This window comes from Clarias gariepinus, chromosome 19 (genome assembly GCF_024256425.1).
Source record: "Clarias gariepinus isolate MV-2021 ecotype Netherlands chromosome 19, CGAR_prim_01v2, whole genome shotgun sequence".
Lineage (NCBI taxonomy): Eukaryota > Metazoa > Chordata > Actinopteri > Siluriformes > Clariidae > Clarias > Clarias gariepinus.
Window position 1 is genome coordinate 2,755,055 of NC_071118.1, and position 17,446 is coordinate 2,772,500.

Sequence of the window (17,446 nt, forward strand, 5' to 3'; positions counted from 1 at the left end):
CTGTATGCTATACCTTCCAGCCAAGACTAATTTAGCTGTCTTCTTCTTCTACTAGGTGTTTCATGGCGGTTGGCATCCACTATGTTGCATTACTGCCACCTTCTGGTTATGATTTCCCTCATCTTTCTTTTAGTTTAAATCATCGGCATCGTCTATTTTTATAACACTTCATTCTGTATTCAGGGTCGGGGGGGGGGGGGGGGTCCTGGAGCCAAACCCAGGAGACTTAGGGCACGAGGCAGAGTACACCCTGGACATGGTGCAAATCCATCACAGGGCACACACAGACACTCACACACTACTCAATGGGAATGGGAAGAAACCGGAGTATCTGGAGGCAACCCACCAATCATGGGGAGAACATGCAAACTGCATGCATGCACACAGAGGCGGTGATCGAACATGGCCTGGACAGTGCTAACCACCAAGTCACGAAGCCCCCATCAGTTGAAATACTCTTGCCTAAATTTTCTAAGATGTCTTAGCTCCTCCAGTAACTTATCGAATACTTTCCTCCTTGTCCTTTTATTCAATCTTCTAAAATACGATTCACAGAGCATTTAATATTTTCAAATTCAACTCAAATGCTCACAAATAGCTGTGAGTCAATAGGATTCAAATTCACTAATGTAACACTTTTACTGTACAAAAAGTTTGCTGATCAGTGACACCCACCTGTGTGATGGCTGGGTTCCCACCACAGATTACACACAGAACAGACGCTAAATAAAACAGCAGCTCTGGCCCTGCTGCAACGTTTCCATGGACACCTGGCCTAACATAATGGTCTTTTGGCACCGTGGACCGTCTCGACTCAGGACTCGTGAAGATCTCCAGAGCCCGAAAAGGCCGGAACTCCCGACTGTTCCCCCAGACTGACCCCGAACAAAAATAGTCCGCTCAGTTTTTGCTGCACAATAGTAAACAACGGTCTGTGAATTATTCTTTATTTATGGTTATTTTTAAATTACACTTTAAAAAAATGTGCTTATTACCTTTCATGTGATCTCATCTAAGAATTATTTAACATTTGTATTTGTAGCTGTAGGGTCTGAAGTCTGAAGTTCAACATTTAGACTGATGGTGGCGCTATAGTGTAGTGTTTTAAATTTTTTGCCTGGAACAAGCCATATCGCGAAAGCCCTCTGTAGGATCTACATCTCAATAAATTAAAAAACGTATGCAGTTTTGAGAACCACAAATAACACAGAGGTTAACTTACTGAACAAACTGTACGTCTTGATTACAATGCTCAAAACTGAGTGGTCTAATACTTTTTTTTTTTTCAACACGGAAGATAATTATCGAACCAAATGGCAACAGAATAATGTAAATTATTATGAAAAAGTTGCTGGAGATTCAATGTATTCAATGAGATTTGTCTGAGTCAAACCGGGACTTTTGGTTGTGCAGAATGAGAGTAGAAACTCCCTTTATTTCTCTATATAATCCCCTGCTACACTAGTGCTTGGATACCATCATGGTAGAAATCATGATTCCTTCACATTTGAGACACTGGCCTCCCAGGAACTCCTTTAATGGCCCAAACATGTGGAAATGGCTTGGCGCGAGGTCAGGACTGTATGCGGGATGTGACAATAACTCCAAGCCGAGTTCCTGTAACGTGCAAGTGGTGTTGATGAATGATTGTGTGTTCAGTTCCCACTGACAGATGCGTCTCTTTCTTCCGCAAATCGGTAACAGATTATCCGTAACCATTATTTCTCGTAAACATTCAGTGAGATCATCCATGATTTGGCTTTCGGAAAGAAAATAAATTGCTATGCCTTTAAGATCTAAAATGGTGGTTCATAAAATAGTAAACAGTGTTTTAATGATACTAGGCATTAAAAGTGTATAATATACATTATTTAAGGTTACCAGGAGAAGTGTGCACTGAACACACAATATTTTCTATGATGGTAAGTGGTTTGTACCTACAGTGACAGAAAGACACAAGGGTTATATATAAAAAAGAAGGAAAAACATTTATTAGTCATTACATAGAAATGAATAGCTGGAAGACAGGATTAAGACGTGTGTCAGTAAAGGAGAGCACCTGCTGGATTAAGTGTAGCAGAGGCATTTAGTTCTGCATGCAATATGTTTTACTGTTTTCAACTGGTGGATTAAGACCACAGCTTACCCCAGTGCGGACTCCCAGAGTGTCTGTGTTACAGCACGTCCAGTTCTCCAGATCAATCCCTGCCTTCAGAAAGATTGGTAAACTCGGAACAGTTTGAAGAGTTCAGCACAAGGTGATGTGGGAACGACCTGAAATGATCATCTGTAGTTTACAAATGAGGTCAGGGTTATTAATAGGTCAGTGCTGTCATTGGGGTGGAACGGCTGATCCTTCGAAAAGTAACATGTAACTCGCGGTCCACTTGCAGAAGAGACGCATCGGTCTCTGTGGGAACCGTACACACAATCATTCACCGACACCACTTTCACATTAAAATAAAGGAGTTCCTGGGAGGCCAGCGTTTGAGACGTGAAGCAGGAAGTCCGATCAAGGCTCTGACGTACTGAGAAAACGTTCTACCTTGATGGTGTCCAAGCACTAGTGAAACACTGGGATAAGTGCATTAGTGTAGCAGGGGATTATATAGAGACATAAAGGGAGTTTTTACTTTCATAACGCGTTCTGTTATTCTACACAATGACAAAAGTCCCGGTTTGATTTGAATGTCCTTTGAATATCCCAGACTTTAGAGTCTCACCACTAGGATCACCACGATTCATTTTATTTGTGTCTAAATGCCACGGATTCTCACAGATCTGTGACGTGTGGAGAGGTGAAAATTCCAGAACCAAAAAAAAAAAAAAAAAGGAATAAATACATTATTATGAGATTTACAGTTCATTCTATTTACTGTAAAACTTGCCTTCAGCACCCCGAAGACTATCACAACAATAGATACAGGTATAAATCTGCACATCATTTGAATAAACTGTAGGTTTTAACCAGGGAGTTAATTTTTTTTCCCTTTTCAGTGGGTTGAAGCATTTTTACATTTTCAGTTATGCAAGAGCATTGAGTAATGACAGCTGTGCCTGTTCTCCATCTCTCACTGTTCCTGTTGTCTTTGGTTGATTAGGCAAAGGCACAAATGATTGTTAACTCTTTTAAGACCGACATGGATGGTTGCTACAGTCAGAAAGCGTTTTTGTAGTCAAATATTTCCTCTAAGTTATTATTATTATTATTATTATTGTTTTTTTAAACCTTTCTTCTCCTGTCGTCTTGACACTGCAGACATTACTGTCCTTGCTCATGTGGATATTGACAACATTATGGAGTAATTCCTTTCTAAGGTCAACCTTACCATGGGGAAAAGGAGGCATCATTTATATGGCTCAGTAACAACAAAACCTACAAAAAAAAATCATTCCCTCATCATCACTACCACTTTATCCTGTATTCAGGGTCACCGTAGGTTTGGATCTTATCCCAGAAGACTTAGGGCATGAGACGGGGTACATCCTGGACAGGGTGCAACTCCATCGCAGGGCACACACACACACATACTGTACATACTCACCACACTACGGGCAATTTTGGAACGCCAATTAGTTTAATCTGCATGTCTTTGGACTGTGGGAGGAAACTGGAGAACCCCGAGAAAACCCACCAAGTACGTGGCAAACTCCATGCCCACAGAGACGGGAATCAAACCCAGACCCTGGAGGTGCAAGCTGACAGTGCTAACCACTAAGGCACCGTGACGCCAACCTACAGAATTAGGTTTATCCTAAAAATACTGGGCAACTAATTAATCCTATAAATTAACTAAACTTTAACTTTTAAGTTCAACAACAGAGTTCAAAACTAAACAGTAAAAAGCATTAAAATACACACAAATGTGATGAAAATTAAAAGAGAGGAGAAAAAAAAAAATTACAATATACCTGCTGATTTCACATTTGTCTTGTTAACTAGGCTTGTTTGAAGTGAAATACAAGTTTTTGTTTACAAATTGGACACAAAAGGTTCTTATTACTGTATTTACTCATAACTCACTTACTCATTGTCTTCACCGCTTTATCCTGTATACAGGGTCGCGGTGCCTGGACCCTATCCCAGGAGACGGTAATATAGTCCAATAATACAGTAGAATAAATAGTTAGTTATTCATTTATTTACTTATATAGCTACTGTAAGCAAGAGATGAATAAACAGAGCTAATCCGCTGCAAGAACACTCGATGCCTGAGTAACATATTTTCTGACCTTTTCCATGTATGCGAGCGGAGACTCCTTGTTGTTGTTCTGTTCATTATAGAGCTCTGACCACAGTGGGTACTTGCAGCCGCTTAGCTGAAAGGTGGCTTGAAAGCAGATTCCTTTGAAGTATTTAAAATCTTGGATGCTTCCTGCAGTTTACAAAAACATCAAAAACATTTAGAACATCAAGATGCAATTTGCCATCGGGAATGAATTAACACCGGGCAAACAATTTCACTTTGCAGACTGGGCTTTGCTGAAGCTGGTTGTTATTAAATGCGTGTACCAAATAACAGGGCATCATCATGATAGTTTTTTACATCTTTATGCACCTGATGTATATAGTATGAGGACTAGAGTAATCAAAGGGGGGACTGGTCTATACGGAGCCTACTTGCACATTTTCAGCAAGAACAAACCTTAGGGCAAAAACAGATTGCAAATTACTGTACAATCCAAGCACGGGCCAGACTTACAGTACAGCAACATGAACTTACACTAAATAAATGTATCCATTCTATATACTGTATACTGTATATATAATAAAACTGTAAAGTTGGTGTGTCTGTACATTGAAGATATTTGCAGAAAAATTATTTAGGCGGATGTATGATGAGCACATTAAGAAGTTTCTTTTGAAAATTTTGTCTGTCTGTTTGTCTGTTTGTTTGTGCACGCATCACATCAAAACTACTGAACGAATTTGAATGGGATTTTCACTATTATTTTTGGCCAAGCTTGAAGTAACATATACGTTTGTTTCATCGTAATCAGCCAACGGGAAGAGAAGATATGCTACTTTGAATTTTAAATAGAAAACGCCCTTTTATCATAATACAAAAATAAATCGACGTTGAAAAAAATCATCAGTTCATCTCAAAATTCAACAGTTTTTTTTTATTTAGCTGAATTTGACAAACTGATTAGAATCACTGACTAGTCCTTTAATGCATATGGTTTGTAAAAGAGTGCAATATGATTATGGCAAAGTGTGCACTCTAACTTAAAAAAAAAAAAAGGGGCAGTGGTGGCTCAGTGTGTTAAGGCTCTGAGTTACGGATCGGAAGATCGGCAGTTCGAGCCCCAGCTCCGCCAGGTTGCCACTGTTGGGCCCTTAACCCTAATTGCTCCAGAGGCGCCGTAAAAATGGCTGACCCCGCGCTCTGACCCCTGCCTCCTAACAAGAAGCTGGAATATGCGAACAATAAAGAATTTTACTGTGCAGTAATGTATGTGTGACGAATAAAGGCTTAACTTAACTTAACTTATATGGTTTAGACAGGAAACAGGAACCCTAAACCGGAAATAGTAAAATTATTGCACTTTAAAGTAAAGGGCTACTTTTTCTGCAAAACCCATTTAATGACTGCTAACACAGCAGCTGCACTTTCCAAAGCACTTGGATCAAACTGCTCAGGGAAAATCTGGTTCAGATGAAAGTTCAGGGGTTTGAAGGTTTTCTTTACTCCGCTTCTACAGCCTTGCCAAAGCCATCAGGATTGACATTGGGTAAGATATAAACATCAGTGCTGTCTGTGAGTTCAGGCACTCTGGGATCAGTTCCTTATTGACTCGGGAGATAATCAATGAGGTAGATTAAGACCTGTCTGGACAGCATATCGTCCTCGTGGATATTCCCTATGTATTTGAATTGCAGTTTCCCAGGAACATCAATGAGGAGATCTGTGTGAGCTGAGATCCTAATTACCCAAAGTTCTCACCAGACCAGACTCGCGAGGCTGCAGACGTGCACATGGTTATCAGTGAAATACAGAAGACGATGACTAAACTCATATCATTGTAGTAACACCTGTAAATTTCTTCATTATATGTCTGAAAGTCAGCATTTGCACAACAAATCACAATTATGCTATGCGAATTTCATGCCCTTGACTTGGTAATGAAGGCGGTGCTAAGTTTAATCTGCTAGTGGAAATAAGAGAAAATTTAAACATTTTTGTTTTTTTGTTTATCATTTCATTTAATGAATGCTATCCCTGATAACTTCTTAATTATGAGATCACACATTAGTAACTTTACAAATAATAAAACTCATAAGCATCAAATACCTGAATATTTAACTAAAAATATTTTAAATATTATTTCGGCCAAATTATATATCACTTTAGTATTACATTAATTAACACATCTTATTTTATTTTGTGTCCAACATGTTTGACTTTTTACATTATTATTTCAACTTTCAAAGTAACCAACACTTTTCAAAAGTTTTTCCCCTCATCTGACTCTTTACAGTATACACAGACATGCAAAAAGGAATTTTTTATGTAGTATTTCTTTTTTAAATAATCACAGTTTTTGATAAAATGTAACATTATGCAACATAATTTGTTTAAATTTTTTTTTACTTTATTCAGATTTTTGTAAGCATACACAGATTTTTCAATTTCAACAATTTCTTATTTTTAGAGTATTTAAGAGCGGATTGCTGGTCCATCCGCAATATTGCCGGCAATATTTAAATCCACCTTTCTACTATTCAAAAATTATAGTTATAGGTAAAGAAAAGGGTTAAACATTAGCAGAGTCGTGACCTAGCTGACCTGGGCCTTCTTTGTGATTTTCGAAGATCTGTAAAGAACATCCACTTTAGTTCTGTACCTAGGGAACGTGTACAGACATCACTAACACCGTTAAAGCTACTAAAGAAAATTCAACAAAGTTTTAACGGTGTATGCATCGCTCATAGCTAATGGCTTAGCGGTTAGCACTGTCGCCTTGCAAATGAAAATGGATTAAAAATTGTTGTTTGTATTCCATACCAATACAGTACAAGGAAATATACTGTACAAAGCTGTCACAGTAGTTACAGAAAATTGACAATAAATGTTATTGAAATGCTACAGAAACGGCTTATTTCTTATAGACTTACAATAACTGCATATATTGAGAGGTCCGAATCGAAACACAAAATTCGGCCTGAAGAACATTTTATTGACTGGACCTTATTAAATTTTAATTCAGCACTCCTGATCTAGTTGTTTTATAGGCCAGAGGTATCTCGTTTTCCTAAACAGCAGACGAAGATGTCATTCAGGAGTTGTTTGTTCACTGATATTAACATTATACCGGCTAGCTAACAAGCTAACATTAGCTACAATGTTTGTTTCTTTAGAAGGCAAGATCTCCTCCAAAAAATAATAATAAAGCTCACTATACAGTATTTAACTCAGTTTGATTAGTATCACTCACTCACTCACTTATTGTCTATACCGCTTTATCCTGTATTCAGTGTTGTGGGGGTCTGGGGCCTATCCCAGGAGACTTAGGGCACGAAGTGGGGTACACCCTGGAAAGGGTGCCAATGTACTGTAGGGAACACACACACACACTACGGGCAATTTGGGAACGCCAGTTAGCCTAATCTGCATGTCTTTGGACTGTGGGAGGAAACCGGAGTACCCGGAGGAAACCCATCAAGCACAGGGAGAACATGCAAACTTCATGCCTACACAGACGGGAATCAAGAAGATGCAACCACTAAGCCACCGTGCAGAGTGACTAGTAATAGTACTGTAGTCCCCAACTTATGAACGAGTTTCATTCCAGGAGCACGTTGGTCATAAGTCCGACAAAGTCAGGCTTATACGCCTTTGATACAATTATACAATGTAAACCATACCAATCCACTTGACTAAATCTGTCCCCTTTCGCCACACTGCCATCATGTGGACAAAAACCATAATCGAACCTAAGGAAATGAATCTCACAGTGAAATGTTGTCGCAAGGGCAATCCCGGACGCCGAAATTAGGATTATTCACCATCAGGACAGCTTTACAGGACAGACATTTTCTATCAACGCACTTTAGTGATGGGAAGTTTAAATCATTTTAGCGACTCGGTTCTTGAAATCTCGTTCATCAATATGAACAAATCTTTTGTTGAGTCATTTAGTTCATTTCGTTCCTTTGACGGGAAATAAAATAAAATAAAATTTTCAATTAACAGACCCCCAACACGTCTACATACACAATTATGGCTACAGTTCCAGTAATAAAGAACTACAATGCAGCTAAGGACATATTCGGATAAACAGAATGAGCAGCTCACCATCATATCTTCTAGGCCCAAATCGTGCGTTCTTTTGAATCTATTGCACTGCATAGCGTCTACGGGAGACACCGGTGCACTGCACTGCATTTTTTGTACAATACGTCCACGTAGCAGAATCGCTACGTCCACATAGTAAAACCGCAATCTGTTCATATCTGCGGAAATTCGTAACTCAGATATTTGTAAGTTGGGGACTACCAGTACTAGAATATATACCGTAACTAAGGTAGACTAGCGTTAATTCCAGCAGCTAGTATGAAATAGTTAAGCAGCTTTGTAAAATATTACTTATTTACCTTATATTTTATCCCTAATAAATCCATTAGCATGCTAGGTACTAGCTTTAGTCACGCGTATGACTAGCAAACTTACCAGAACTGAGTGATGTTTTATATGTCGTTTTGTTTGGGTTATGCTAATACACCGTCCCCACAATGCCAAAAAAGATCCACACGTTCCTTTTCTTTCGTTTATTTCTCTTGTCATCTTTATTCACTGAGTCTAACAGAAGTTGACAGGAGTTGCAAGTTTAAAGTGATAAAGGTAAAGCAATATCCCAGGTGTCTCATCATGCTACAGCCTGGCTGAGGATTCAAGATCGTTATATCTGAAGTTTTCACTCTTTCTTTCTTTCTTTCTTTCTTTAAGAGACAGATCTGAAAAATCATTGGAGGAATATAGCACCATTCAGTTGGCTGGCACTCCTGGCGGTGAGGTCTGTACTGTGAAGCTGAGTTCTGAGGAATGGACAGGTCGGAGAGGGAGGAGAAGAACAGAAGGAGGAAGGAGACATTTTTTTTCTTTTAATTTTAGTGCTGGATTCTACGGATGGACTGGATCTGGGGGGTGTGGGCGTGGGTGCCGAACTCTCTGTAGCATCTGTACTCGCCTCCGTGGCAGTCACACTCCATGATGTACTGATAACCACGATAACCAGGGTACTGGTAGCACACCCAGCTGGAAGAATGTAATGAAATAAGTCAGTTAGCCAAATTTACATTACAAGACAAGTCATATATAACAATTTAATGAGCAATACTACTGCTAGTATACATTTCCTTTTGAGCTTTGTCTCTTTATTCCACATTACATTATGTGATCAACAAGATCTGATCGCCGGGTACCCTTCCTGTCGCAACCTACGCAACATCTCTGAGCTTGGCACCAAAACTGAATCTTAGTGGCTGGGAATACATTCAAGCAGCTGAGGTTAAGAGTCCAACAGTGGTGACCCAGCCAGGCTTGAACCCCTGACCCTCCAATCAGCAGGTCAGGGGGTTGAGACTCTGGGTTGCTGATTGGACAGTCAGGGGTTTAAGCATGGCCTGGTTTATTTGGCCAAAAGTATGTGGACACCTGACCATCACACCCGTATGCGGTTCCTTTCCAAATTGTTGCCACATAGTTGTATAAAATGTCTTTATAATATTGCTGTTGGATTCCAATTTCCCATTACTGGAACTAGAGCTGGGCGATATGTCCTATAAATTGAATCTCAGAGTTTTTAAGACAAAACACTAAAGGGTATAGGTTTTTTATTTTATTTTTTATTATATATGCAAAAACAATATAACCAAACTGCTTATTTAGACTAAAAGTGCAAATTTACTTTTAAGTTCTGGTTGTTCTAGCAAAATATAAGGAATTGGTAAAGTGCAAGCTGCAGACCTAAATTGCTTTTTTATAATATAAATAGTTGTCATTGTTTTTTAAATCACTAAAACAATCTATTTTGTAACCCACATGCAACTTACATGCTAAATAAAATCGAACAGGTGTGTGACAGCATTTGACATGTTTTTAGCAAGGAACACCAGCCTGTCCACTGCATCAGGCTTATAGATGCCACGCCCTGTGGCATCTATAATATAGATTTTCATTTTTCAGCATCGACATGAACCATAAATTCGAATGAACCGATAATAACGATTAATCGTGTACAGTAGCTCTAAGTGGAACTGACAGGGCCAAATGATATGTACAGTGTGAACACCATGAAGACATGGTTTGGAGTGGAAGAACTTGAACATCAACCCCACTGAACATCTTTGGCATGAACTGGAACGCGCCTGCAACCCAGACTTCCTTATCTGACATAAATTCCTGACGACACTTTTATAGATAAAAGAGCATAAAATCCCCACCACTATCCTCCAAAATCCAGCAGAAAGCCTTCTCAGAATCATGAAGGGGTATTATAACAACGAAGGGGAATAAATCGGGAATGGGATGCTCAATGGTAATACTGTGTGATTGAATTTTCTATAAATAAAGCCGTCTAATAAAATCTAACTCGATTTTCTGTCATGAAATCATATTGCTATTTTTCAGGACGTACACTATAATCAAAATCTGTATATCTTTCAGCCAAAACTAACAACAAGCACAAATAAGAAAGCCCAGTTTATTGATAATTAATTCTGTATATTCTGGATTTTTTACTGGAGAAGAGATAAGTTCATACTGTCGATGTCATGACTACTGTATGTCATTGTCTTATGGGCTTATAGAGTCGTTGAGGTGCTGGTGGAGGTACTCACGCGCCGCTTTGGATCCGCATGGAGCCGATCTCATTGTTGTGCCAGCCCATAGCCTGCAGGGACGGGTAGTCATCACACAGCTCCCACTGTCTGCCCATCATGTTCTCACACTCCCACACGCACATGCGGGACTCCTTATGGCACTGTTTCAACATGAAAACGAGTAAGACTGGAAGCATTCGATCACTATACCTGTCTGGGTGACAATCCCGGAGGATTTTCTCACGAGATTTCATTGGTATTTTTAATCTCTAGTTCATTTAGTTATCAGCGATGCCAGGAATATTTTGACGAGGAGGTGACATGAGATTTTCAGCTGGATTTAAACTTCAGATCTCCTAACCTTTTGTTTTAGGTTATTTGGAAATGCTTAATGTAATCATTCAGCCTGGATTAGGCATGCTGGTATAGGAAAATAATCAACAATGTTGTGACTAGGTTACTGTTCTGACCAAAATTTGTTTTTAAATAACAGCATGACCTCAAATGTATTATTTCGAACCAAAGCAACTGCCAAGTTTTACCATGTATTATTTAAATAGGGGTATATTTCTATAGTTATCAATTACAGTGGCGTTCCATATATGATGCACACAGACCCCAAGGCGGGAATCGAACCCGAACCATGGAGGTGCAAGGCAACAGTAGTGGTTAGTATTGTTGCCTTGCACCTCCATGGTTCCGGTTTGATTCCTGCCTTGGGGTCTGTGTGCATGGAGTTTGCATGTTCTCCCCATGCTTGGTGGGTTTCCTCTGGGTTCTCCGGTTTCCTCCCTATGTCTAAAGTCATGCAGATTAGGCTAATCAGTGTTTCCCAAATTGCCTGTAGTGTGTGTGCTGAATGGGTTTATGCCCTGCAATGTCTCCTGGGATAGGCTTCAGGTCCACATGACCCTGTATACGAGATGAAGTGGTATAGAAGATGACTAATATAGAAGATGAGTTATTGTCTTTATTATTTTTCATTTTGTAAATGTAATAAAGTAAAAAAGTTTGTCTTGTTACCAAGAAATTAAAAAGTACAAAGTTCAAGGTCTTGAAGACTTTTCCTAAACTACAAACTGCTGACACTGGAGACTCCTTTCCATATATGATATGTACATATCTTACAAAACTTCAATAATTTTACCGTGTTATTTGGTTTAGAAAAAAATACATGTTTTTCAATATCTTGTGGCAAATTATATTATAGTGAATTGTTAAAGTATGTCGGATGAACTCACAGCTGAATAGATTGGGCGGAATGACATCATCCTCTCAACACGGTAGCCATTGCTTCCCATGTAAGCTTCGAAGCGAGGGTAGTCTCCCTTCTCCAGGACAAACTGCTGGCCGTTGTAGCTGCTGTGCTCAAACCCCACCCAGCTGAGTGCAAACATGGACATGAAGCGAGGATATGAACATGAGATCGGAGATGCTGATATTTTTTATTACACTTTAATCTAAGGTCATCGTTGACTTTCTAAAGGAAATACATTGTATAGATGCTGAATAAATATCGTATATGGGTCTGCTTTTTTCTATTATTGAATCTGAGTCTTTATGCCTGATATACAGTACTCACGCTCCGCATTCCACCTTCAGGGAGCGGATGTTCTCCAGGCCGTACTCCATGATGTTCTTGCAGCAGGAAGTGAATTCCCACCATCTCCCCTGGTAGTGCTCCTGGTCATATACAGTGATCTGGTGGAAAGCACAGACGTGTGTTTAACCTAGAGGATGTGTGGCACGATGTGAGGTTACTGGAAAAATTAACCAACGAAAAGGTGGAGGTCTGATAATTTGGTCAAATGAATTTGAGTATTATTTTATAACACCACGACCTGAGTAGTTTGAGTCTTATAGGCTAACTCTCTTTGTCCCTTTTGTTCCTTTATACTTATAGTGCAAAAAACAACATGCATTTATCTGTTTATAGCTATATTCAAAAGGTGGCACGGTGGCTTAACACTGTTGCCTTGCACCTCCAGGGTCCAGGTCCAGGCTGTGTGCATGGAGTTTGCATGTTCTAAGTCTCCTGGGATCGGCTCCAGGCCCCCTGGGAGACATACATGCATCATCGAGCATTTTCATGAAACTTGCCACTTCATGTCTTCTCTTATGGTATAAGACACTGGAGACTCCTTTCATAGATGTGCGATAGAGTCTACTTACAAAGATATACAAGATATAAATTTTAATGTTTATATCTTTGTTAAATAACACATTTTCTTTCAATCTGCTTATTATAAGGTTATAAACTGCTGCTATAGAAATGCTACGGTATCAGAAGGGTATTTAAGATGAACCTATGGCTTTACAGAGCCGAGCCCTTGTAGAAAACCTTCGACCAATCACAATCAAGAGCTCAGTATCAGCCTGGTGAAAAAAGCTGGGAAATTATACATCTGAAAATTTGGATCTGATATTCATTTCAGGAAATTTACAGAGCGCAAGGTGCAGACTTTACCTTCCACGGTCCCATGGGCATGTTCGTCTGATTAGTCTGAGCCATTATGAATGATATCTTAGTACTGATTGACCTGCGGGGAAGAACAAGGACAAAGATTACATCTTTACACAACTTTTTACACACATCGGCAGTTTTCATGATAAACTGTTCACTTAGAAATAGTTCCTTCGTTACTCTTTTAGATGAAGAATTTCTAACATAAGTCGTCTGTGTTGTCTCTGTCTTTCTGGATTTTTATCTGGCTATGATTTGGGAGGATTATCATACCCTGGGTGAAGTCCGATTAAAAATTCTTTCCTGAATGAAGCCGTGCTTCTATCAGTGCTTGATAGACTTACCCTGAGGTGTGAGCCTTGTGCGCTGGGGGCTTTTCCACAGAGTGTTCTCCTGGTCAGGCACGCGTAGGGGTATTTATACAGGGATGAGCTGAATGGCCTTTCTACCTCGCAGGCCTCGGCTGCTGTCAGCACTTTGCTTTGGGAGACTTTTTGTCTCTAGGCTGAGCTTTGGGCCTTTCATTCTCCCACCTCGCGCCTCACAAAGAAGCTAGCTCTGTCAGTCAAAAGCACATAGCCGCGGTAGGGTTAAGTGAACGCATTTTACATTTTTACATACAGTAACGTGTCATGATTATTTTTATTACATATCATTACACACTGTCACTTTATACTGAACAATCCTGAGCAATATTAAAAAACAGCAAAAAAACTAAAATGCTAAAACGCGTCTACGCTTGTCTGTGTGCTCATTTCTGCTGATGAGAGCAACCACGCTGATCACAAAGAGTGTAGCCATGTCAGCAAGCTCGTTAGATGAAATGAGTGTGTGATTACGTGTGTGTGTGTGTGTGTGTGTGTGCGAGTGCCTCTTTTCATTCATGGCTCACCTCAAACCCATTACAACAAAACTCACTTATCGTAATGTAGGGCTATTGAGCATCCGCATGTGGTTAGATCACAGTCACATGCTGCGCTGTATATCTACTATGTTGACATTTTATCGACAGAATTAAAGAATTTCAACTGATTTTTGAAAGAAGAAAATCAAAAAAGAGGAAGATTAGGAATTAACTAACTGTGCCTGATACTTTGGCTTTCTAGGAAATGGAAAAAGAGTTGTATTTTGTAATCATAATACATATAGTAATATTTTTAACAAAGAATTTCCGTTCTGTATAGATTGCTAAACTAGCCTAGGAGTTGGCAGGTAAAAAAACATTAAGAATTAGTGAATTAATCTTCAGTGTGGCATGGCAGTTGGGTACGGTGGCTCGGTTTGGAGTGTTATCACTTCATGATATACTGTACCTCCAGGGTCAAGGGTTCAAATCTCGTCCCCGGTCTGTTTCAATTGTGTTTACGTTGTGCTTGACCTCAATACAATAATAATAATAAAAAAGAGTTACAATTATTTTAGTTCTTTTCATATTTTTTTTTATCATAGGTTTTGTAGTCTAGTCAAAGGTATCCAAAACATGGGTTTCCAGGGTGCTTTTAACAGCTGATTTCTAGGTGACTACAGCATTCTTAAGTGGTTATATCATATGACATTGATGACTGTGAGGTGGCTTACTGTCGCTATGCTGCTTGTTACAGAACCCGCTTCCCCCACCCCCAGCCTAAAAAACATTTTCATAAAACTTAATGCTTCTTATCGTTTTTTTGTCGATATACACACACATTTATATTTTTATCAGATAAAAAGAAACACATTTGTTAAATGCAGTTTCATGGCCTTTTATGTCTGTAGTGTCTGTAACCTTTTTAAATTCAAATCTTTTAATGATCGTTATTCAGATAGCCAGTTTAGATTTTAGAATGAAAAGACATAAACCTGAGAAAGTGTTTTATTCTAAAATGCAAAAATTTTAAGATGCTGCAACATGAATTTGACATGGTTACAGACACTACATATATATATTTTTTTTGGCTTTTTAAACATTTACAAAAAAAAGTATTTAGGCAAAAAATTTACAGGTCACATGCTATTAGATGTTTCCACAATTTTTTTGTATCAATGCTTATAAACAAATATGAATCCATTTTAAATTATTATTTTTTGAAGTGAGACAGTATAACACTGAAAATGCCCATTTTGGGGGCCACATACAGTGGGGCAAAAAAAGTATTTAGTCAGCCACCAATTGTGCATGTTTTCCCACTTAAAAGAGAGAGGCCTGTAATTTTCATCATAGGTATACCTCAACTATGAGAGACAAACTCCAGAAAATTACATAGTATGATTTTTAATGAATTAATTAGTAAATTCTTTGGTAAAATAAGTATTTGGTCACCTACAAACAAGCAAGATTTCTGGCTCTCACCGACCTTCTTCTTTAAGAGGCTCTTCTGTCCTCCACTCTTTACCTGTATTAATGGCATCTGTTTAAACTCGTTATCAGTATAAAAGACACCTGTCCACAACCTCAAACAGTCTCACTCCAAACTCCATTATGGCCAAGACCAAAAAGTTGTCAGAGGACACCAGAAACAAAATTGTAGACCTGCACCAGGCTGGGTGCCTGCTCTCGCTCTGGGGCTACTGTGAAGCATGGGGGTGTAAACATCATGCTTTGGGGCTGTTCTTCTGCAAAGGGTCCAGGACGACTGATCCGTGTAAAGAAAAGAATGAATGGGGCCATGTATCATGAGATTTTGAGTGAAAACCTCCTTTCATTCAGGAAGGGCATTGAAGATGAAATGTGGCAGGGTCTTTCAGCATGACAATGATCCCAAACACACCGCCCGGGCAACAAAAGAGTGGCATCATAAGAAGCATTTTAAGGTCCTGGAGTGGCCTAGCCAGTCTCCAGATCTCAACCCCATAGAAAATCTTTGGAGGGAGTCGTTTTGCCGAGCGACAGCCCCAAGCCATCACTGATCTAGAGGAGATCTGCATGGAGAAATGGGTCAAAATACCAGCAACAGTGTGTGAAAACCTTGTGAAGACTTACAGAAAATGTTTGATCTCTGTCACTGCCAACAAAGGGTATATAACAAAGTATTGAGATGAAATTTTGTTATTGACCAAATACTTATTTTCCACCAGAATTTGCAAATAAATTCTTTTAAAATCCTACAATGTGATTTTCTGGATTTGTTTCTTATTTTGTCTCTTATAGTTGAGGTATACCTATGATGAAAATTACAGGCCTCGCTCATCTTTTTTGAGAACTTGCACAATTGGTGGCTGACAAAATACTTTTTTGCCCCACTGTAAAATAATCTCTTCACAAATCTGAAGTGAGCAACTGAAGTTAGCAACTTTTATAATTTGTAGGGAAGCAAAACTGGTGCCTTCTATGTTACATATAAACTTTAGAAGTAGCTTATTTGACAAACACATTTTCTGTATTATATGGAAGCTGATTGCATTTACAAAGAAAAAAAATCACGGGACTTATGTCATAATTATCAGTTAATATAAGTCATAATTTTGACTTACTATCTTATAATTATGAGATCCTGATCTCATAATTATGAGATATTAAGTAATAATTATGGGATACTAAGTCATAATTATGAGTTAGTAAGTCATAGTTATGAGATCAGGATCTCATAATTATGAGATATTAAGTCATAATTATGACATAATTCCTGAGTTTTTTTTAATGCAGTGCGCTTCCGTAGAGTATATATGTATAACATTAACAATCACGGGACTTATGTTATAAATATGACTTAATATCTCATAATTATGACTTACTACAGTAAGTCATAATTTTGACTTACTATCTTATAATTATGAGATCCTGATCTCATAATTATGACTCAATATCTCATAATTATGAGACCCTGATCTCATAATTATGAATTACTAATTATGAGATAATATTGCATAATTATGTTAATTATGAGATAATATCTCATAATTATGTTAATTATGAGATAATATCTCATAATTATGAGATAGTAAGTCATACTCATTCGATAATTATCTCATAATTATGAGATACTAACTCATAGTTATGACATAATTCCTGAGATTTTTTGTATTTTTTGTGAATGCAATGCGCTTCCATAGAGTATTATATGTATAACATAAACAATAGAATAAAATCAGCACCAATACTGTGTTTTGACCATTAGCCACTCACTCACTCACATGCTTGTAGGTTTCTGTTCTAAAATAAAACAATCCTTATTATTAAT

The 17,446-nt window shown here is 38.5% G+C and overlaps 1 protein-coding gene across 1 annotated transcript; it reads right to left on the reverse strand.

The window, feature by feature from the left end:
• Positions 1-8,758: 8,758 nt before the first annotated feature.
• cryba1b (crystallin, beta A1b) lies at positions 8,759-13,665 on the reverse strand. The gene is made up of 6 exons (XM_053478699.1): positions 13,634-13,665; positions 13,293-13,365; positions 12,408-12,526; positions 12,067-12,208; positions 10,844-10,986; positions 8,759-9,260 (listed from the first exon to the last, which is right to left on the reverse strand). Exons 2-6 carry the CDS (start codon positions 13,335-13,337, stop codon positions 9,113-9,115), a joined length of 597 nt encoding a protein of 198 aa, XP_053334674.1. The 5' UTR covers positions 13,338-13,365; positions 13,634-13,665; the 3' UTR covers positions 8,759-9,112.
• Between the last annotated feature and the right edge of the window lie 3,781 nt (positions 13,666-17,446).

Coding starts and splice junctions, on each gene's coding strand:
- cryba1b (XM_053478699.1), bottom strand. CDS start 13,337: ATGGCTCAGACTAATCAGACGAACATGCCCATGGGACCGTGGAAG. Junction 10,987..12,066: donor TCCGCCCAATCTATTCAGCT/GTGAGTTCATCC, acceptor ATGTTGAAACAG/TGCCATAAGGAGTCCCGCAT. Junction 9,261..10,843: donor ATGCGGATCCAAAGCGGCGC/GTGAGTACCTCC, acceptor ACATTCTTCCAG/CTGGGTGTGCTACCAGTACC.